The sequence below is a fragment of the Salminus brasiliensis genome, chromosome 16 (genome assembly GCF_030463535.1).
Source record: "Salminus brasiliensis chromosome 16, fSalBra1.hap2, whole genome shotgun sequence".
Taxonomy (NCBI): Eukaryota; Metazoa; Chordata; class Actinopteri; order Characiformes; family Bryconidae; genus Salminus; species Salminus brasiliensis.
The window spans coordinates 3663477-3685574 of NC_132893.1; the positions used below are offsets into that span (position 1 = coordinate 3663477).

The 22098-nt window shown below is 42.8% G+C and overlaps 2 protein-coding genes across 3 annotated transcripts; both read right to left on the minus strand.

The window, feature by feature from the left end:
• Positions 1 to 108: 108 nt before the first annotated feature.
• On the minus strand, positions 109 to 12441 carry acer3 (alkaline ceramidase 3). Of its 2 annotated transcripts, XM_072659010.1 has the most exons (11): positions 12313 to 12441; positions 10961 to 11071; positions 9706 to 9758; positions 9454 to 9506; positions 7988 to 8069; positions 6810 to 6845; positions 6275 to 6333; positions 5479 to 5580; positions 5196 to 5300; positions 4892 to 4937; positions 109 to 4019 (listed from the first exon to the last, which is right to left on the minus strand). In XM_072659010.1, exons 1-11 carry the CDS (start codon positions 12413 to 12415, stop codon positions 3966 to 3968), a joined length of 804 nt encoding a protein of 267 aa, XP_072515111.1. In that variant the 5' UTR covers positions 12416 to 12441; the 3' UTR covers positions 109 to 3965. The 2 variants fall into 2 exon arrangements, with proteins under 2 accessions (XP_072515111.1, XP_072515112.1); XM_072659011.1 differs by lacking the exon at positions 12313 to 12441 and having other exon boundaries at positions 9706 to 9717; positions 10961 to 11030.
• A 1225-nt stretch (positions 12442 to 13666) lies between these two features.
• LOC140537122 (tsukushi-like) lies at positions 13667 to 19447 on the minus strand. The gene is made up of 2 exons (XM_072659321.1): positions 19325 to 19447; positions 13667 to 16606 (listed from the first exon to the last, which is right to left on the minus strand). Exon 2 carries the CDS (start codon positions 16596 to 16598, stop codon positions 15555 to 15557), a length of 1044 nt encoding a protein of 347 aa, XP_072515422.1. The 5' UTR covers positions 16599 to 16606; positions 19325 to 19447; the 3' UTR covers positions 13667 to 15554.
• Positions 19448 to 22098: the final 2651 nt, after the last annotated feature.

Genomic DNA, 22098 nt, shown 5'->3' on the forward strand with positions numbered 1-22098 from the left:
AATCGTGGGCCTGCATGATCAGAGGCTGTTATTATTTCCTAACTCCCTGCAGTTTAAGGTGAACAGCAGAAGGTCATATCAGGACAAACAGGAAAGGCACTGCCGCGCTTGTTCCAATCACACAGACTTTAATTCCACAACACCGTTATGAAATGACTGAACATACAGTAGCTTAACAAAACCAAACACACCACGGGTCAGAGCAGGAACTCGCGGTGTGGTTTCGCCACACTCATGACAGACGAGCGCTGTTCAGAAACCAGCCTCTGTCTGACAGATGAAGGGATTCCTGCCTATTCTTCACAAATGCTCACGGCGGATTACATGGTCCATGGGTTTGGCAGTAGCTTCAGCAAGTTCCTTTCTCTGTAGCTCTTTTTGCCTAATACAGTATATTGGCACATAAGAGTAACAGCTTATCACTTGACTTGTACGCGATGAGGATGAGGATGAGGACGAGGATGATGCACAGGAAAGCTAATCTGAGATGAGAGATATGAGGGGCATCAAGGCAACATGGAATATACCACCAGGACAAGGAGGGGGGGGAAAAAAACACTAAGGCACCCTCAATATTAGCCGTTCATCTGATAAACCCCAGTCTATCCAAAGCAGCAAGTTAGTCAGAATAGGTTCTACGTTGCGTTCCTCTAGAACTGTGCTTCATAAATTGATCTTCTGGTGAACTGATGCAACTGGTGCAGTCACTGGCAGATGACCCCAATTGAGCACGATTTCAAGCATGGGAGGTATGATGTATGGGGGTCCAGTATTATCAGCGTAAGCATTGGCTGTGCAGTGCTTCTAAGGCCTTGTGCTATTCTCCAAAAATGTTGATACTAAAGCAAGAATAACTACAAATACTGTACACCGTGCTGAGGGATTATTAGAAACACCTCCCATTAAGGCTGGGCAGTATCACGATGTTTACTGTTATGGTCAGTCCTTGAGGAAACTGTGGAGGAACCTTTTCACGTCTTAACAGGCTTTGAGGAACCTTTGAGGAAATTCCTCGAAGCACCTTAACCTTCAAAAGTTCCTCAAGGATCTTGGATTTTTACCAGTGTACAACTGTGGTCCCTAACCCTGGTCCAGGAGAACCCCCTGCACATTTTTACAGTGTTTCCCACTCACCAGCTTCCAACACACCCGAACAAGCCCATCCTGAGTTGAGGGTAGTAAGTCAGAGCAGGAATGCACTGTGCAGGGCAGGTGGTCCTCCAGGAGCAGGGTTGGGAACCAATGTCCTAGACCTGCATATTTCATCAAAAACCATCAGGACTCCAGCTTCTGGTGTCTGAAGTGGTGAGTAACTATTTCAGCACTGTGAGGACAGCTAAGAAGATCACATGGGTCTCTCCTCCCACCATCAACACCACCTTCCAACAAATCCAGCGCTGTAAAAATGTCACCTCCCACAGGCTATCCAACCATCCTCCAACCATCTTGGAAAAGCTACCAGAGCACACCGTCCCACCACAACCAGACAGATTGCTGAACACACTGGGTCACTGAAGGTCTCAAAGGACACCATAGTGATGTCCTGTAGCCCTTCTGTTGGTGCAGCACAGTGTGTGTGTTAACCATCCCCTTCATTGATGGTAAAGTCTCTGACCACAGCACCCCTCTAGGCTGGAGATATCTGGGTGGTGGACCTCCTCTAGTATCATGTCTGGAATTACAGCACTGTTACTGTAAACCTAGTGCACCTGGTATATGGTCAGTGTTTCTGATTAAATGGCCAATGAGCGCAGCTAGAAGTTTAGGTGTTTCTAATAAACCGGCCACACTCATGCATGTGGAGTATGCTGCTTCAGTTAGCTGGAGATGAATCCACCAAAAAGAACCCAAAAAACGCTACCATGATGCACTATGTTTTTTGTACTTTTCCCCAAGCTTACATACATAAACAACGTAAAGGATTGACAAGCAGAACATACAGCTTGTCACATGTTGAAATGTTGGTCTGATGATGAACGGCGGTGGCTGTTAGCCATATACGGAAGACGCAGGTCTGGTAATCCAGTTGAATCCTAGTCAGAGTCCAGAAAGGATACCTCCACTAGCCAACGATAGTGTTGAAGTGTGGATGGTGAAGTAATGAGGAATGGAGCTCCTCTCACTTCTTCAGTGGCATTTAACCATACTGTACGCTATTCCAACATAGAATACTGCCTTGCTATATAAAAACGTCTGTATTTCTTCATCAAAGGAGCCACTTTTGTTCATAAATAAATAATAAAAAAGCTAATTCATGATCGTTACATATTAGAGACACAGAGGCTAAAACATCATCAATAAGGAATTCCGCCCATTTTTCAAAACGATTGCATAAACGGTCATTCAGAGTAGGTTGGGTGTGACTTAAGCCCCTTTCAGACATGCATGGTGACCTAGAAATTTGGACATGACCTAGAAAAGCTCTATGTATGAACACGAATCTGAATCATTCGTACTGGACATTATCTAGCCAGCACCCAAGTACAAAGTCTAGGTACTGTCCAGGTGAGCTTAAGTGTGACTAGAGCTGGTATTTTTCCAGAGAATTCACAGGGGTCATGCGGTATGAGATGCACATACATAAAATAGGTGGTAAATGGGGCTGGTAAAGAGTACCTCAGCGGTCTAATGCGCTGCCATCGTGACCCGGGTGTGGGGAGTCTGAATCCCGAGCCATGCTCTCTCCATGTAGGTAGATGGCGCTCTCACCCCTCATCACTCCCCTCACTGAAGCTATGTCGGCCAGCCCAGACGTCCCTTAGTCAGGACCTGGCACTTTCCTTCTGCTGCATTGGCAACAGTTTGAAAGGAGGCAATGGCTGGATTTGAATGTTTTGGAGGAGACGTAATCAGGCCTTACCCTCCCAGTGTCTGGAGCATTACTAGGGGGAGCTACGAAAGAGGGGGGGGGTTATTGGCAGAACCAAATAAGGAGTAAAATCTTAAATACAAAGTAAATCGTTGGCTATTTGGCTTCACCTGAATGGATTTATTTAATCAAAAATAATAAAAGTAAAACCATTCAGGCCAAAAGCTTTTTTTGTCAAACGACTGTAAGAAATGCCTCAGGTATTACAACCCCTATTCATAACTATTTGGTGTAGCAACAGACTGCGAGGGAGCTTTTAGAGGCCTTGTGACAGTGTTTCAGACCAAACCCCATCTGAATGACCTCATTTATATCTCAGTGATTTAATTACAGAAAATATTTTTTGAAAATCTGCAGAATTCCTTTTGCAATATTCAACAAACAAAACCCACCAATTTTACAGTACTATTCTGTAACATTTCACACAATTACTGCGTTCACTCACTTAATGAGGATCCAACAGAAAAAAAAGGCTAATACTATTTGACAGTATTGTCCAATTAAAAAAAACTATCTAATTTAAAAAAATTATCCCTTTGATTCTGATTAAAACACCCTTTCTGTTTAAAAAAATTAAAGGCAAGTTCTCTACAGCACGAAAAATAACTAAAATCACGATGAGAATTTAGCTGAAATATGTAAATAACGAGAAACAATCATGATGAGGCTGATTATGATTAGATGATTAATATCTAACATATAATTAAATGTTTTTACATCACTCCTACATAGAGGACCTAAATTTCCCACTTTCACCAGATCGCCCAATTTGACCATAATCAAAACCTTAATTTAACGCTGTTAATGCAAGTCTACCGTGTGCAAAACAAACACTGTGCCGTCTCCCTACACGCCTAGCGCAAAGCTCTGATCTACCTGGGAATAAAACAAAGGAAAACAGACCCTCTCTCTCTCGCCACAGCAGGCAAACTCTCTCCAAACTACACTTGGCAAACGGAAGCAGGGGGGACATGGGGATGGGAGGACCAAATGTCCAGCTGCTGGTCACGTCCAGGTTCCGCTGGAGGCAACTGGCTGGACCTCGTAGTTTCCGAGGTCTGTGGTTGGCTGCCATCTTCGTCCCCTTTTTGTCCTTTCAACTTGTCTTCTGGGACTCGATGTGCAGCACGGGCCAAACGCCACATAGAAACTGTAACCCAATAAAACATGGCGTGACTTCGAGGAGAAACATGGCAAAACATGGTTAACATATTTCACTCATCAAAGAGAGCTTTTCTGACTGCTGTACTTCATCAATCCCGATAATTCTCATGTTAAAGGAGCTCTATAATAGAAAACTAGAAAACATTACCTTGACATGATTGAAAATGAGAGCTCTGGTTAAATGCAATGCCTGCTTCAAGAGAATATGGAAACGGGGCAGAAGATGCTAAAGCCCCAAACGCTAGGTGAACGAGAGAAAGAAGAATTGCTGGCCAGAGGCTACAAGCTAGCACTAATGTTAGTTGCACCTGAGATGGGAGAATGGCTAACTGGAGGCTTATAGCCAAAACTAAACAGACCAGAAAAATGACAATGCCTGACCAAGGGCTTAACGGCTAAATCTAGCCGCACCAGAGCAGAGGCAAAAAATAAACACTAGCCTAACCAGAGAAAAAGGAACGGCTGACCAGAAGCTGAACGCTAATGCTAGTTGTGCCAGAGAAAGGACTATGACTAACTGGCGGCTAAAAGCTAATACTAAATGGACAAGGGCTGACCTTAAAAGATAATCCTATCCGGATGAAAAACAGCTGGCCAGAGACAAAAAATAAACACTGGCCGCACCAGAAAAAGGACAATGGCTGACCAGGAGCTAAAAGATAACGTTAAATGGACCGGAGAAAGGAGATTGGCTAACTGGAGGCTTAAAGCTAAAGTGAAACTAAAAAAGCTAAAAATGAAATGTTAGCCGCACCAGAGAAGAGGGAACTGCTGACCGGAGGTTAAAAGCTAACAGTGTAGGTCAGGACACCGAAGCCTTTCAGCGAAGGGTGAGAGAATGAATGAGGTAGTACCCACCTTTACTTTCGGTCTATACTTGAGGTAAGTTGAGCGAATCTGGAGGCTGTAGATGAAACAGGGTGAAGTGTTTGGAAGACATTTGTAAATATGAAAATCAATAAAGCCTTATCATAATAAACACAGCAGTCTATGATTCCCATCACTCAGAAACTAGCAACTTCACAAATGATGGAAAAGCTTTCTTAACTTTGAATGGAAGTCAATGTAAAAAAATGAGCATTTCTATTGAACAACTGAAAATGGAAATACAAGGGTTTTGTGCGACAGCACCGACGGCTGAGTCAAGTGGGCCGAGGAGTACCTGAGAAGGATGTGGAGGTAAGAGCCGAGGCCAGTTAGAATATGCCACCACGCATGGAGTTGTGTCACTGCTCCGACTACAGGTGGAAGGCTCTGTCGTGTGGCCCTATTAAACAGACAGACACACACACAGACACACACACACACACACACACATTCCCCCTCGGTTAACTGCACACTGTGATCGATTGCTAAACTGTAAAAAAAAAAAAATTAAATAAATAAATAAATAATAATAATAATAATAATAAATAAAATAAATCAGGATCAGAAGCTTCTCTTACCTTAAAGAGTCACAGAATATATTATCAATGTTCCATAAAATAAATCCTAACAGGAAGACGCTTAATGACGTGTAGCCGAGTCCTCTCAGCCACGGATACACCCTAGATCAAAGAGATCAGGTTACAATCAATCAATCAATTAATTAATCAATTTAGCCACACTTGCAGTTACACTAGACTGATTTGGCTTGACGGGGGGGCTGGACTGGAAGCCTCCACGCTAATGTTAGCAGACTTGCCTACCATAAACATAAGTACATAAGTAAAAAGTAAAAAATTATAATAAAAAATAGCTGAGAATATGATACTGTTAAGATTCAAGGGATTCAAGGGATTCAAGGAGACTTTATTGTCATTCGCATCACATGTGGTACATGGGGTGGAACGAAATTGTGGTACCCAAGGACCCAGTTTTACCCAGACAGCAGTACTTAAATAAATAAAATATACATAAATATATAAAAATATATGTAAAAATGAAAATAAAAATAAAATACAGAGAGCACAGAGCCGCACACCCCGTCCCAACAAAACACTGAAGAACTGCTGAGTAGTGGAAGCTTAGCTTAGCCTTGAGTGCTAGTACTTCTCTACAGGAACTAGACAAGTTGTGTGTATGCATTAGCATTCGTGTCAGCAATGGGTGCATCTTAAAAGTGGCTGAATGCATTCATTAGAAGGGGTGTCCTCAAACATCTCTCTGATGAGCATGGGCGGATGCTCTTCTGTACTATTTTCATCTCCTAATGACTTTACAACCAGTTTTACATTTGCAAAATCGACCATATTCACTTACCATGTGACTATGAAAACGGACCGGATCACTAAGCATGCCACCAGCACGCCGTACATGACCTGGAGAAAAACAAAGGGCCCAGCAGTTTAGATCTAGGGCTTTGACCCGCACTATGGGAATGACTGTGGGTTGAATTTGCTCTGCTTAGTTGCTATAGGTGCAATGCATGTAACTCAAGGCTAACAACGCGACCGCTCTCAGATATCAGCCTCCCACATCAGCATGAGCGGGGGAAGCTTCTGCCCTCATGCCTGCAAATAGAACCGGCTCCACAACATCATCAGCTCCTGCTTTGTCTTCTGTTTACGCACAACCTCCCTGGTCAGGCCTGGCCTGGTGTGAGGAACATGCATTAAGAACTGTATGGTGCTTCTGGAACGTTCCAGCCTATCGTATGTTGGTACTACTGATCCTGAACCTCCTCTTCGGTAGCAAATAGCCTTGTTGTGGAATGAGCTCGTTCGACCCTGCCGTAAAGCGGCCGCACGTGTTGCTGTAGTGCTAATGATCAAGTGACGCAGACTTCAGTTCTCACCTGATGAAACACTGGCTCCTTCCACAGCAGGTACACCTACGTGAAAGATAACAGAAACATGTCTGAGACGCAGTATCTCTACATCTGGGCAGACTGGAAAGGGTATGGCAGACAGTGAATCCAGGAAACACTGAGGGCCTATAGGGCCCATGTTCTGCAACTGTCCTGTAGTTTAGTTAATCCCCCAAGGTCCATTTATGATGTTTGTATAGGTATATAAGCTAGGAATTATTTTACATGCCCATTTTCCAATCTCTCTTTATTGCCTTTTTATTAAACAGGATGTTTAAACATGCTCAAGGTTGATGGTGGAATATCTAGGAGTGAAGAAATTTCACACACTTTTTAATGTGTTGCAATGGTGGCTTCCTATTACAGTTCAACGCTGAAATTCATATCTAAATATCTCTAAATCACAATTCATCTGCATACTTTTAATTCAAATGAATCGCCTTACTAAGTTTGGCCCCGACTTTCTCCTGTAAGTCTCTCTCTTTACAGAGCCTGGTGAAGTATGTGTAGGTAAATACAGTGTCGCTACTGTTGAGCTCTGAGGGTAAATTACACTGTATTTATGCTGAAATATGGATTAAATCTCATAACTAACTCTAATTCTCATACACACTCACACACACAGCTGCTCCTTTCTTAGCTCGTAGCTTAACCCAGCCCGATGACTGATCGTCCATTTATCTCTTAAAAGTTGGTGAAGCATTTTCTCTATCAAAGCTTCGGTGTCCGAGCTTCGTCCTGTTCGAGGCTAACGTTCTCTACACTACGCAGAGAAGTTCTAAGAAAAATAAACCTCATTTATTTGCTCTCCAGCTCAAAAATTCAAGAAGGTGCTAGCTAGCATTTTAACTTGTGAATAATTAGAATTAATCACAAAATATTGTTGTAATTAATGTGATTAAACTTATAATAAGTTAATAATTGCCACCACTAATATATATATATGAATTCACATATAGTGTCAAGCATGGTACCATAACAGTGGTTGGTATGGTGCAACGGATAACACCAGTACCTGCCATTAAGCTACCACACTATGTGGGAGACTGGGGTTTGATTCCCAGCCTAGGTGACTATCCTGCGCTAACCCATTTAGAGTCCTTGGGCAAGACTCCTAACACTACATTGGCCCACCACTGTAACATGAGTAACCTTGCAAGACTTACCACGGTCACAATAACACTGAAGAAAAGGAGAAGTGCGATGGGGAAATAGTTAATGGCATTTTCTTGCTTGAAGCACTCATATCTGTAATACAAGAAATGCAGTAGATCAGGTTACAGCACTGACAGCTCGGCTCAGGAGAGGATGAGAAAGTGGAATCATAAACAGGAATCGAGAGCAATATGAGAACAATGCAAAGTCATGCATACATTATTATTAATGCACCCCTTGATGATAATGTTATGGCTGATTTGTGTCACACAAAATAACTTGTATTTTAGACCATTTCTGACAGAATTTGATCAGTATGATGATTGTTCTTTATACTGTGGTGGAATTTTAATGATGAACGGACCAATAGAATTACTCCAAAATGAATCACTGACTTTCTTCTTCTGAGAATTTGCTTTTGCCCAACAACAACAACGATACTGATGTTTAAAAGGTATAACACTGACTTGAACTCTTATTTTGATACACTTTCTACTGGAACTGCAGATTAAGTGCCTATGAAATTATCAACAGCACTGTTCAGTATATACAGGGTATGCACGTGACATCACAGGTGGTGGATTTACTTCGGCCATGCCCACCGAGTGGCTGTTCAGTGTGAATGCTGCTCAAGCCAAAAATGGGAAAGAGCTGTTGTGCGACTGACTGTACAAATAGATTCAGCAGGAATTCAGAGCTCTCCTTCTACAGACTGCTGCAAGCTAAAGAGAAGAGAAGCTAACAGGTTGCAATTCTGCAATTCTGGAATCCGGACAAATTCTGGAATGTGGGATTCCACCGTTTGGTGAAGTCACGCTCTGAAAACAGGTGGGAGAGAAACAAGCCCAGCTGTGAATTTAGCGACATGCTAAGTTCGATTAAAAGGGAAAGCTAGCAAACCTGGATGAGCCAGATGAAACAGTGGAAAACACTCCTAAGGCCATTCACTTGACTCTGTGCTCTCAGATATGAGGCTGCCTACTCTATACAGGTGTGATTTGAGCCTCAGTTAGCTGGACGTTCTTGGCTACACATCACTGTCCATGGACTGTTGGTTCTTTGGTCATTTGGCGGGACCACTGTCGAGTCCAGCTGCTGTGTTACCTAATAAACGCTGAAGCCCTACCGCAAAGTGTTTTACCACTCAGTCCAACTAAAGGAGTTGAGTACCCTCCATGGATGGTCCAACTGGATTATTGGTTCTTTGGTCATTGGGATGGATCGCTGCTGAGCTGCCTTGCTGAGCAGACAGTCGTTTGTTTCAGTCCCAGTTTGGCCGTTTCCCCTAATAAACGATGAAGCTGTACTGCTGAATGTTTTGCAACTCAGTCCAACTAAAGAAGGCGGGTCACTGATAAATCCACTGACCCATTCTTGTCTTAAAGAACAGTATAAGGAGCTTCGATCTAGATTGGTAAGAAAAAATTATAATAATAATCATCATCATCGTTGGTAAGAGTCAAAGAATTCCACTTACAAACAGTAAACGAAGACACAGCAGCTGTAGATCATCGGCAACTCATCTAGCAACTATGAAGAGAAGACAGAAAGGGGACATGCTCAAGGCAAGAGTACAAACATTCATCGTACACGGCTGCTAACAGCTCTGATTAAGTATTATTCACCATCTTAACTAAACAGATCAGATCAAAAAGAGGATGCTTGAGGGTCTGGGTCTTCAGACAGAGTGTTCAGTGCATGCAAACGAGACAGAGGAAGGTGGACTCACCTGCATCTCGTACTGCAGTGTCATGTGGAAGCACCAAGAACCAAGGCCAACAGCTATATCAATAACAGTGACAGCATAAAAGAAAAGGCACAGGTGCAACACAAATCCTACCCTACTCTCTGATCATACATGCACACAGTGGTGTACATAGAGATGGCACTGATCCACTACCAGCTACAGAAAGTGTCTGGATATCCGACAGGGGTGCAAAGGAACCAATGGGGTGGTAGAGGGTGTTAAGTAAAGTAAAATGTATTAATTTAATTTAAAATATATATATATCAGTATTGGCCGAAAATTTACATTTAAGTATCGGTATTGGTATCGGAAATGAATTGGGGTATCGTCCCATCTCTAAGCATCTCTTTAACATCAACATCTAATTAAATTTCACTTGATTAATCTTGATGACCTGATTAAAATTAGAGACTGAAATGAACTTGAATCAGCACATGTGGATCACATGCCAATTTACGCTATATGGCCAAAAATTTGTGGACACCTGCTTATTCAGCTTTTCTTCTGAAATCAAGGCTGAAAGGAGAAAAGGTTGGAACAGGAGCTATGACGAGGATCTGATGGCATTCAGCTTCACTGATGTTGGAAGATCAATTCTAGCACTCCAGCTCCTCCCAAAAAGATATGGATGAAGCTTCATCACTCCACAGGCCAATGCTGGGGCGGGGGGCTTTGTACCCCTCCAGCATGGCTTGCCATTGGTTATGGTGACCTTGGGCTCATGTCCCAGTCTATTGGCTATAGTGTGTATTCATTTTTGCCATGTAGTGATTTATGTGTCAATAAATACACTGTATGGACAAATTTATTGGGACACCAGCTCATTCATTGTTTCTTCTCATTCATGAGTTTCTCCTACTTTGTTGGAGTGACTGTCTCTACTCTACTCTACTACTGTTCTCTAGGAAAGCGGCTTTCTACTAGGATTTCTACTGGAGCATTGCTGGGAGGGTCTGATGTTGGATGATCACCATCCCCCTCTCTATCCCCAACCCCCCCCCCAACATATCCCAATCTTGAATCTGGAGTTCAGTTCCACTGTAGAGGAACTAGGAAACATACAAGCTGCATATATGGGCATTTGCACATCTGTGTCAACAATGGGTGCAACTTAACATAGCTGAATGCATTCATTAGAAGGGGTGTCCACATACATTTGACACATTTGAGTATACAAACAAAACACTAATACTAATACAATCTGTAGACTGCGCTCGAGAGCTCTGTCCACGCTTACCTGCCAGTCCTAAAAATGACCACACGTAGCGGACCTCAAGCCCATCTTTATATGTCTGCAGGGCTCCATAAATGGGAGGGAGGATCATGATCAGGTTACTGACCGTGTTCCCTAAAAAGGGCCAAAAACAGTAAACAAGTCACATTTGAGTAACGTCCACACCATCACGTTCCCCGTGAGCCACATTCGTATATACAGAACAGGGGTTTACACACACGTCAGCATTAGTTACAGCCTGTTCCACATTAAGACTCTGGACATACGCATTCCAATATACATTCCCCTTCAGCCGACCTTCCCAAGCACTGTAGATTCATCTGGCCTCCTCGGCACCACATCCGCAATGGTTGGACTGGCTGGACTGTGAACCCAGTACATATGTCTTTTGTCTCCCGGGCTTACGTGGTGGTCAGTGCTCTGGGTTTTCCAGCTACTGGTTGAGTCAACACCATGCCCGGACACCAGAGCCAATAGCACGGTAACCATTAAGACGGATCTATCTGAGGTGGGGTCGCCGATGTTGACTAAGGGTTGGGCCTCCACTGGGCTGTAAAGTGTCTAATAACTCACAATCAATCACCGGGACCTTCCAGGAATCAGATTCGCTCCATGAGCTGGAAGAGAGCTTCGATCTTCTCGGACTTGACCTCTAGGTCGAGTGTCTAATAGGGTGGACAGTGAGTGGGCAGACATAGTGTTTAAACACTCCAGCAGCACTGCCGTGTCAGATCCACTATCACCCCCAGCGCGACACACACTAACCGACCCAATCCTGACCCAGCACCACCCAAATACTACGGTGGTCAGTCCTGTGGGGTCCTGACCATTAACAATAACAAGGATAATAACTATAATAATAATAATTATATAGCTAGCTAGCTAGCTAACTACAGGGTGCTCCTATATGGTAGGTGGAGGTGGAAACAAGGAGGTGGTTTAATGATGTGGCCGGTGGGTGTAGAAGATGTAGCTAGCTAGCTATATAACTAACCTTAGCTAGCTACATCAATCACACCATGAACGCGCCCACGCGCCCGCGCGCCCCCGCGCCTCATGAACGCCTGACGTCAGCGTGCGTGAACGCGCGTCGTAGCGTGTAACGTCCGTGTAACAGCCTAAACCGCTCCACGGCAAACCCGGCAGGACCCAACAGCCCCTCCCCGGCGTTAACGCGCCTCTTCTGGGTCACCCGAGCAGATTCGCGGGCGGTTGCCGAGGCTCGGAACCTTGTAGTGGGGGTCAGGCGATAGCGGCCGGCCTCTCTCGCTACACAACATGCCCAATCACGGCGCTAAAACGGACGGAAACCGGCCCGACTCGCCGCTGCCCCGTCCGGCACCGGCTTTACTTACAGAACTCGGCGATGTAAAACGAGACGACATAGTTCTCTTCGCACCAGTCCAGCGTGGAGGTCGGTCTCCCCCAGTACCCGAGCCTGTCCGCCGTAGGAGCCATGATGGGAGCGAAAGGGAGGGTCTCGCTCCGCTGGAGGGCGGGGCTTCGGTCTCCCTAGTAACGGACTCGGGGCTCCGGCCAATCAGAACACAGCAGGCTTAGGACAGGTGAGGTTAACCGTAGCCGTAGGCTACCTAAAAAGCAGGGTGAGGTTTTGGGGGAAGCAGTAGGCAACGTCTCAACGCCCTCTCTAAGCCTTGCTCCCTACGTAGGGCACTAGGGCACAAGTGATGTACAGTGCAGCCACTGAGTGTTTTAAGGTGTTTCTCTGAAGTATAAATAGTATGTGAGGTTGGTTGGGTTTGGGGGGGGGGTGCTCAGGTGCAGTTTTACAACCCTGTTTACCACCCTGTTATTTTACCTCAGTATGAAGTACATTGTTTTCTTGTTATGGAGGGCGTGTGTGGGAGGGGGAAATAATAAGCCCCGCCTTAATTTGCTGGTCTATGGCATCTCGGTGGCTCACAGGAGCCAGTAGTATAGCATACCATAGCTTTGCACTGAAACAAATAAATATATTTTATATAAGGATATTTTTTTTCAGACATTTTTTCATCTATTTTAAGTCCAAGATGGATAAATAATATTAAAAAAAATTACGGGGCAAAAAAATCTGAGCACTTAAACTTACCAAGGTCTTATATGTTAATATAATTATTTAGATTACTTGTTAAGTAAATTAAAAAGTGAAATATGCACCGATCAGCCATAACATTAAAACCACTGACATAAATAACATGGAAGATCTGGTTACACCCATTAAGGGCAAACCTGTGATGGCTAGACGACTGGGTCAGAACATCTCCAAAACGTTGTTGTTGGTCTTGTTGGGTATTCCCAGTATGCAGTGGTGACAACCTACCAAAAGTGTTGCAAGCTAGAACAACCAGACAACCAGTAAAAGGATTTGCTGTTAACATTTTGGTGCCACAGTCTTGTGGAGTCCATGCCTCAACAGGTCTGAGCTGTCTTGGTGGCACAAGAAGGACCTACACAACATTAGGCAGGTAGTTTTAATATTATGGCTGGTCTAGGTATTTGTAAATGTAATATCTGCAGGATACAGCTGTGGAATCAGGCCTTGACTACAGACGCATCTTTCATCCGAAGACATAACAGATACCTTGGAATGCAGCAGTCAGCTAAATGCCTGGTCTTGCAGACAGATGTACAGACAGAGAAAGAATTCGTAGCCTTCAGCACAAATGGGAGGAAAGAGACACCATTGTGTGAAGACTGTATTGCATCGTTTTTATTTCCAGCATAGGACAATACTTTCTTTGGCATTGCAAAACAATTATATACAGCATTACATGAACTGGGAGAATGCTTCTTTACTGAAAGAGTGGAACCGCCTATGGCGGTAGCTTCATATGTTAGTGTTCTATAGCAGAAACAGAGGCAGAAATATGGGTACAAATATTGTATCGCATAGTACAATTCCTCACACAGCTCGTTTCTGCCTGCAGATGAGCCTTAGTCTGGTTTATTAAACACTCAAACTATTTACATCTGAAAATATATGTATCAAAATAGCAGTATGGTTGCATAGTTAGGTTGGTTATGTGTAAGGAAAACACTTGAATTGATTTGAGTGATGTCTAACAATAAACATTTTATACCTATAAACTGGACTTTCGCTGTTCCAACCCTGGCTTGTGCGCCCCGAAATTCTGTGCAGACCAGGACTAGGCTTAATCCCTGTTCTGGAAACCAACCGTTAATATGGTTCAGTGCAAGCCTAATGGAATACAGATTCAGAAGGATTCATATAAACAAACCAACCAAATCCCACATCTGTGTAGATCAGAATTAAAAAGGGCAATTTCCCAAATTTCAGAGTTGTTCACAGGTGAATGGAACAAAGACGTCTCAAGAATTCAATGCCTCACACAAACCTTGAGACCCTGTTTCACAACTTAGAAATGGGAGTTTGCCTAGAACACAGTGTTAAAATACATTGGAAGTCAACATGACCATGGACTCTTCTCATAGTCTGAGGTTTAGAGGATATGTCTGATGTGTTTAAAGGGATCCTTCCCTTCTTTTTTTGGCTTGAACTGCCAACAAGGCAATGCCAAACCCATCACCCAGTGACCCAGGACTGATGGTTGTGGAAGTTCAAGTGATGTCATGGCAACACAGTTACATTTAATCTCCACTTTGAGAGCTTGTGTTGGGAATCGTGTGAAGAAGGAAAACCCAGCCAACATAGATGAATTGCAGACTGCAGTGAAGAAGGCGTGGGAAGAGCTGCAAAGCTGTATTTAACACTTGGACTGATGGTCCCTGTCACCACCACCACCACCACCAAGGTAAGGAGAAGAGAGGTGGTTTGTATGTTTCTCTACATTCAACCACTTCACACCAAACTTCTCTGAATGACTTTGTTCTGCTTACACTCACTGAATTGCTCAGAAACCTCCAATTTCCAGTCTAAGAGTTGTGTACTGCTCTGGTACCGAAGTGAGCTGATTTCCTGCCAAATGAAGGCTCTGAATGTTGGGATGTTGCAAATGTGGATTCCTCATAATGGCTGTTAACAAGTTGTGAGCCAGATCCACACAGTGAGGCCTTCCATGGTGCCTGATGGTGAACATTTCCTTTTAAAAACCACTTCAAGAGCTTGTGAGACTGTGTTAAGAATCGTATGGATGAGAAAAACAAAGCTTACCAGCAAAATACTGATTTTATACTTTAGTGATCTGTTGCTCTCAAACCCCACCCCTGTTGATGTTTGAGGTGCATCTGTGGTCGATTTGGACAGTAAGTAAATTGGCTGTATTTGACACCCCTAGTTGTCAACACTATCTTTACTGTAAAGAAATGAGATTGTGGTTTGTATGTTTCTCTACAATAAATCACAACTCCTGTCAACCACTGAATTATTCGGAAAATCCCCCATTTCCCCGGCCCAAGAGTCGTGTTTAAATCAGCAGTAGCTCCTGAAGCAAAACACTGTACAGCTACAAGGACAGCATGCCACACCATAGCACTGATTTCTTGAGCATTACACTGACCACTTACAGTGAGCCAAAGCTCAAATGCCAAAGTGGCTGTCTGATAAGAAAGGCACAGAAGCTCCACTCCAGAACAGACCTCCTTAGTGCAAAGTAGTGACATTTAATTCAGATTCAGATCACAAGACAACACCAGTCACATCACAGGTCAGGACTTCCACTGCGTTGCTTTGTCCGACATGTCTGTGAAACGTTTCCTGTTTGTGGACCCTCCAACAGTTGACCTTATCCCTTAGGGCAATGCTCTTAATGCTTGGGAGGAGCTGTAGGATATTGGTTGGCAGAGTCGCAACTCCAGAGTTCGACAAATTGAGCTCCTGCAGCAGTTTAAGGCCACTGAACATGTCCGCATTCAACGTTTTCAGTTTGCTGTTGTGCGAGAGGTCGAGCACTTGGAGGTTTTGAAGATCCTGTAAACTTTGAGCTTCAATGTAGTGTAACTCCGGCATCTCAGAAAGAAAGAGGTGAACCAAATCTTTCAGACCAGCAAAACTCTGTTTATCAACGACAGAGATGGGGTTCTCGGCCAGGTTCAAAGACCTGAGCGAGACGACTTGGAGCTCCGGTACTGAACGGAGTTGATTCCCTGCCAAATTAAGGCTCTGAATGTTGGGAAGTTGCGAATGTGGATTCCTTGTAATGGCTGTTAACAAGTTGTGAGACAGATCCACACTGAGAGGCCTTCCATGGTCCCTGATGGTGAACACGTTCAGATTCACTTCACGAATCTGGTTGTAGCTCAGATCTACCTCAGCAAGGGGCAGGCCTGAGAAACAGCCTTCTATGAGCATTCCAACTGAGTTTCGGCTCAAATCCAGCGTCTCAAGATAGCGCAGCTTGGAGAACATGCTGCCATTCACCACGGAGATAAGATTGTTGCTCAAGTCTAGGCTGGATAGGGTAGTGTACCCAGGTCCAGAGAGAACCGAGTCCTCAATGGAACGGATGCCATTGGAGGACAGGTCCAGGGAGGAGGTGTCTAGAGGAATGGTGACTGGCACCAGGTTTGGGCCCACTCCACTGCAGTCCACTTTGGTCAGGCTGAAACTGTTGAACAATCCAAAACTCTCCACTTCACACTGACATCCTGGGTGGCACGTCTTTACCGCTGCTATGTGGAGAATCAGCAGCACGGCAAGCTTTCCTCCCAGGTGGCTGCCCATTGTTCTGTCTTTAAAGAAAGTAAAACAAAAAGTGGCATTTAGTCAATCAAGTTCTCACATCCGTATCTTGAGAATAGTCAAGAGCCATTTGGTCAGCATAACACCTCAACCTCGACACCTAGCTTCTAAACATGGTGTGAACTTAAACTACAAAAGGCAGCTCTGAATGTGGATTGCTAATTACTCAGGAAATAAGAAAACTGTGACCGTAACCTTTGGGTTATTAGCATATGGTTGTTAGCACAGCATATGGTCGTTACATACATCAGTGGTTTAACCTTGGTCCTGGAGATCAAGAGGACAAAACACTGATGTTTCGAGTAGGGATACAAATGTGTGTGGTTTAAGCCATTAGGATTAAATATCACTATTTGAAATTATGTTTAGTTTGTTGTCTAAGAAGAAATATCATGGACTCACAATGTGTTTTTCATTACTTAATTCACCATATTAGCCTTTTAGTCATATCATGGGACTACAGACTGTAAACAGACCATTATAACATGAATTTAGGTGCAAATGAAAAGTACTAAAAGCATTAGAGCAAGTCAAAAGAGCGCCGTTAGGCATTCATCCAACATAAATACAAGATTTCACAACTTCTGACCAAGCAGAGAATCTTAAAAAAAAAAAATAAAATAAAAAAACACAGTTTTGCTTTGCTTGGGAAAGAAACGTGTTAGTGTGAAGAACCTTCATGGAACCAAAAGTGGTTCTTCTATGCTATTGAAACAATATTTCACAACTTCTGATCAACCAAGCAAAGCTAATTTATCTTCCTTATCATACAGATTTGGCTTATATTGGACATAAATGGGTTTCCATGACCAAATCAAATCATACACTCTTAATATTTTGTTTTTCCACCAAACTGGTTTGAATTTTGTACAGTCTTAAAAATATAAAGGTGCTCCTAATGGTTCTTAAGGCTTTTCAGTAAGTTAGAAGAACCACTTTTGGTTTCCATCAAGAAATGTGTTGAAGTTTGACAAACCTTCATTGAACCAAAAGTGGTTCTTCTGGGCCATCGCTCAGAAAAAACAAAAACAAAACACCATCCCAACCAAGCAGAGCATCTTCATCTTGTAGCACCATACTAACTCAGCTTACACTGGACCTGAATGGGTTTCTACGACCGAATCAATCGTACACTCTTAAAAATAAAGGTGCTTTCTCTGAGTGTTGCCATAGAAAAAACTGTTTTGCTTCCATAAAACAAAAAATCATGCTTGGAGAAGAGATGTTTTAGTGTGAAGAACCTTCATGGAACCAAAAAAAAGTGGTTCTTCTATGCTATCGCTACAAGATTTCACCTTATCATACAGATTTGGCTCACAATGGACATAAATGGGTTTCCATGACCAAATCAAATCATACACTCCTAAAATATATCTTTGAGTGTTGCCATAGAAGAACAAGTTTTGGTTCCACCATACTGTTTTGAATTTTGTACAGTCTTAATAAAGGTGCTCCTAACGGTTCTTAAAGCTTTTCCATAAGTTAGAAGAACCACTTTTGGTTTCCATCGAGAAATGTGTTGAAGTTTGACGAACTTTCATGGAACCAAAAGTGGTTCTTTGTAGAGCACATCGCAACAAATAAACAAACAACAAAAATAAACAAACATCACATCCCAACCAAGCAGAGCATCTTCATCAAGCACCATACCAACTCAGCTTACACTGGACCTGAATAGGTTTCTACGACCGAATCAATCGTACACGCTTGTGTTGCCATAGAAAAACTAGTTTTGCTTCCATAAAATAAAAAATAAAAAAAATAAAAAAAATAAAAAACACACACCACATGCTTGGAGAAGAGATGTCTTAGTGTGAAGAACCTTCATGGAACCAAAAAAGTGGTTCTCCTATGCTATCGCTACAAGATTTCACAACTTCGGCCCAACCAAGCAAAGCAAGTCGTACGCTTAAAAAAAAAAAACCCAAACAAACAAACAAAAGGTGCTACAACGGTTCTTTAAGTGCTGCCATAGAAGAACCAGCTTTGGTTCCACCATATTGTTTTGGGGTTTGGGTTTTGCACAGTCTTAAAAATTAAGGTTCTCCAACAGTTCTTGTAGCTTTTCCAGAAGTTAGAAGAACCACTTTCGGTTCTTGGGGAAACTTTTGGTCCTCGGATAAGAAGTGTGCTGAAGTGTGAAGAACCTTCAAGGAACCAAAAGTGGTTCTTCTGGACCATCCAAATCCTTCAGAAAAACCTTGTAGAGCATATAACAAAACAAATTACCAAGGAGAGCATCTTCATCTTCCAGAAATCATCATCATCATCATACTAACTTAACTGGACATGGATGAAGTTCTACAGCCAAATCAGTCACACAAGGGTTTCTGAGCATCTCCATAGACTAGAACCACTTTGGGTTCCATTAGGAACCCTGTTTGGGAGCGTGAGGAACCTAACCCACACACCTCACTCCCAAACAGGGTTCCTCATTGTTCTAACTGTTCATGGAGAAGCTGAAAGAACCGTTGGTAGCACCTAAAACGAGAAATGTTGAGCTGGAAAACAAGCAGAACTCCTGTAAAGCTACTGCTAACACTGCTAACGTCAAGTAAACAGAGCCATTTTGAGCCGGCTCGGCTCGGCTCGGCTCGGCTCGGCCCGGCTCGGCTCGGCTCGGCTCGGCCCGGCTCGGCCCGGCTCGGCCCTCACGCTCCTCCTGCCACGGCTGCAGTTTAGCTCAGCGACCGTTAAACTGAACTCACCCCGTTACCAGGTTACCTGCCGTTTGAAGGCCCCGCGAGCGCATTCCGTTACGCTTCCCACGGCATCTTTACACGCTCGTGCCGAGACTCCGATTCGTTGTCACAGGCCACAACGTCATTGGCTGCTGCCTGGCCAATCGCTGCGGAGTTCTTCGCTGACGTTGCCGCGCTACCGCTGGAACGCTTCCCTCCCGCCCACTGTTGTAGGGCGCATGTCAAAAGGGTGCATGCTTCCTGCTCCCTACGTAGTGCGCTACGTAGTGCGCTACGTAGTGCGCTACGTAGTGCGCTACGTAGGTCACAAATGACAGTTACACATGAAAAGAGAGCACTGTATGTCTAGCCATGTGAGTGCAGAACCCTAGGGGACGTGTTAAAAACATATTATGCGCCCTACTCACTATCCCCTTCATGAGAAAATTCCAGATCAGGGCACTATTGTAGGGAACAGATTTATACAGGGTAGTGAACAACTTTGGAAACTGCATGGCAGCAGATTGTGTTGCATAAACAGTCCTCAGAGAAGCTGTGCGTGAATCTACAAATGTGATGAATTATGGGTATTTCATGTACGCTAGGGAACACCGGTTCTACACTACTACTGCTGTGCTTTGTGGGATTGTTTGTGGTTGGATTGGACCATGGCTGTGTCCGAATCGGTGCCCTAGTCACTGTCCCCTACATGCGAAAATCCAGATCACTATGTAGGGCACGATTATAGGGAATATAATTCCACAAGGTAGTGAACATGTGGTTATATGTGTGACCTCACTGCTGTGCCACACCAGACAACGCATTGGATTATGGGTATTCTGTTTCCCTGTAGTGTGCATATAGTATGTGCATTGTGGGATTCTTACAGTGCTATGAAAATTTGGTGCTACCTTTTTAGACACTGCTACAAAATGGCAGAACCCCAAAGTAGTGCACTATGTAGTGAATAGGGTGCAGTTTTGGACACAGTGGCAAAATGGCAGAACTTCAAAGAAGTGCACTATATAGTGAATAGGGTGCAGTTTTGGATATAGCTGTAGTTTCATTACAGTAAATAGTGCACTATTAAGGTACACTATTAAGGGAGTAGGAAGCCATCTGAGAGTTGAACATGACTAATAGTAATATTGTACTGAAATAAACTTTGAATGAAATGTAAATATATTGTCAGTAGTTATTACAATATGATGAGAAATAATTCAAAGGCGGAGCTTAAATGAGCGTAAAAGCACAATAATCAATTTACAATCAAATCTTTAGGCTGAAAATAATCAGACCGGTTTCAGTAAGAGTGAAAGTAAAATTCAGATCTCAGGTTTAAGATCAGGACAACCAGACTGGCAGGATTCAACCAGCCAACTAGATAAAAGACCAAACAGTCATTTAATTGCATACAGAAAATGCATTTTTATTCATAATACTGTAAATTATACCAGGATATTTCATAACGCAATTAAAGTCACATTTAAAAAATGCATAATATGACAATGTTCTGCTTGTAGTGGGATTCTTTAATCATGTTGTGAAATAAAATGGTGTATATTATGGCATAAAAGCTTTTTAATTATCTTTACAATATCATAATAATAATTAGATATTATATAGTAATAAGATTTATTATTATTATTGGTTGGCTGAATTCTGACCTTTAATTATTTTTAAAATTATTGTTATTATTATTATTATTGATAGTTTTTTCATCATAATATATATATATAATTGAATAAATATATAATTTATTATATTTCTATATATACAATAACATATGATGTATTATATTATTATTCGTAATAATTAAATTAATAATAATAATTATTATTATTATTATTATTATTATTATTATTATATTAAAACAAGCTTTCTATAGCCTAATATTGGGCCATTTGGCTTTTTAAACACAATTGAAAGGCTGCACTTAGCCAGCCAATCAGAATACAGGAATCAGGCAGAAAGGAAATATAACATGAAAATAAATAAATAATCAATGTTAATTTAATTTAATTTAATTTAATTTAATTTAATTTAATTTAATTTAATTTGAAGCACCACTGTGTAATAAATCACCTTCTATTCAGTGAATTGGTTTCTTTGCTAATGTAAAGTAAGGGAATGTCCACTGGGTGTCCTCAGAGCTCTCTTACCACTGGGCTTCTCTTCCTGTGGACCTTCCTGTGGCTATTCACTGGACTTCATTTCCCAAGCTGCCTGTCAGCTTAACAGCTATAAGCACAGACCTGTTCCGCCATGAATAAGGTCTACGCTTCGTGTTCTCTCAGATTAAAGCCCTAAAGTGGGTTCTAGAGGGTTCTTTCATCCCTCTGGAAACCCAACACATTGTTTCAGGCCGGCTGGGATTGTTCCTATGTGAGGATGCATAACAGGAACCTAGGGCAGCAACCCTTTTGTTCAGTCAGACCTTCTCTCTCGTCTTGCTGATGACTGAACCATGTGTAGCCCAGGTTTATATATATGTAGATGATATATAGTCATAATGTAGTGTACAGCTGGAGAGTTGTCCAGGGGTTGTCCATACATCCTATCATTCCTCATAAGGGTTGTGATGGATGTGAGGCTTACCCTGACCAGGAATAATAGGATGTATAGGATGTAAATAAATGAGAAACCCAACCAGAGAAGAGTGTGTGGGCCTGTGTTGACAGAAAATACTGCGGTGTGTATTGACTTCTAGTGCTTCCTAGCAATATAGTCGCCCTTTCGCACATGTAGTGTACAGCTGGAGAGTTGTCCAGGGGTTGTCCATACATCCTATCATTCCTCAT

What these genes read in the sequence shown, in the direction of transcription:
- LOC140537122 (XM_072659321.1), bottom strand. Translation starts at nt 16,598, where the DNA reads ATGGGCAGCCACCTGGGAGGAAAGCTTGCCGTGCTGCTGATTCTCCAC.
- acer3 (XM_072659010.1), bottom strand. Translation starts at nt 12,415, where the DNA reads ATGGCTCCTACGGCGGACAGGCTCGGGTACTGGGGGAGACCGACCTCC. An exon ending in GTTTTACATCGCCGAGTTCT is followed by an intron (nt 11,072 to 12,312) that starts GTAAGTAAAGCC and finishes GGCCCTTTTTAG; the next exon opens with GGAACACGGTCAGTAACCTG. An exon ending in AGGAGCCAGTGTTTCATCAG is followed by an intron (nt 6,334 to 6,809) that starts GTGAGAACTGAA and finishes GTTTTTCTCCAG; the next exon opens with GTCATGTACGGCGTGCTGGT.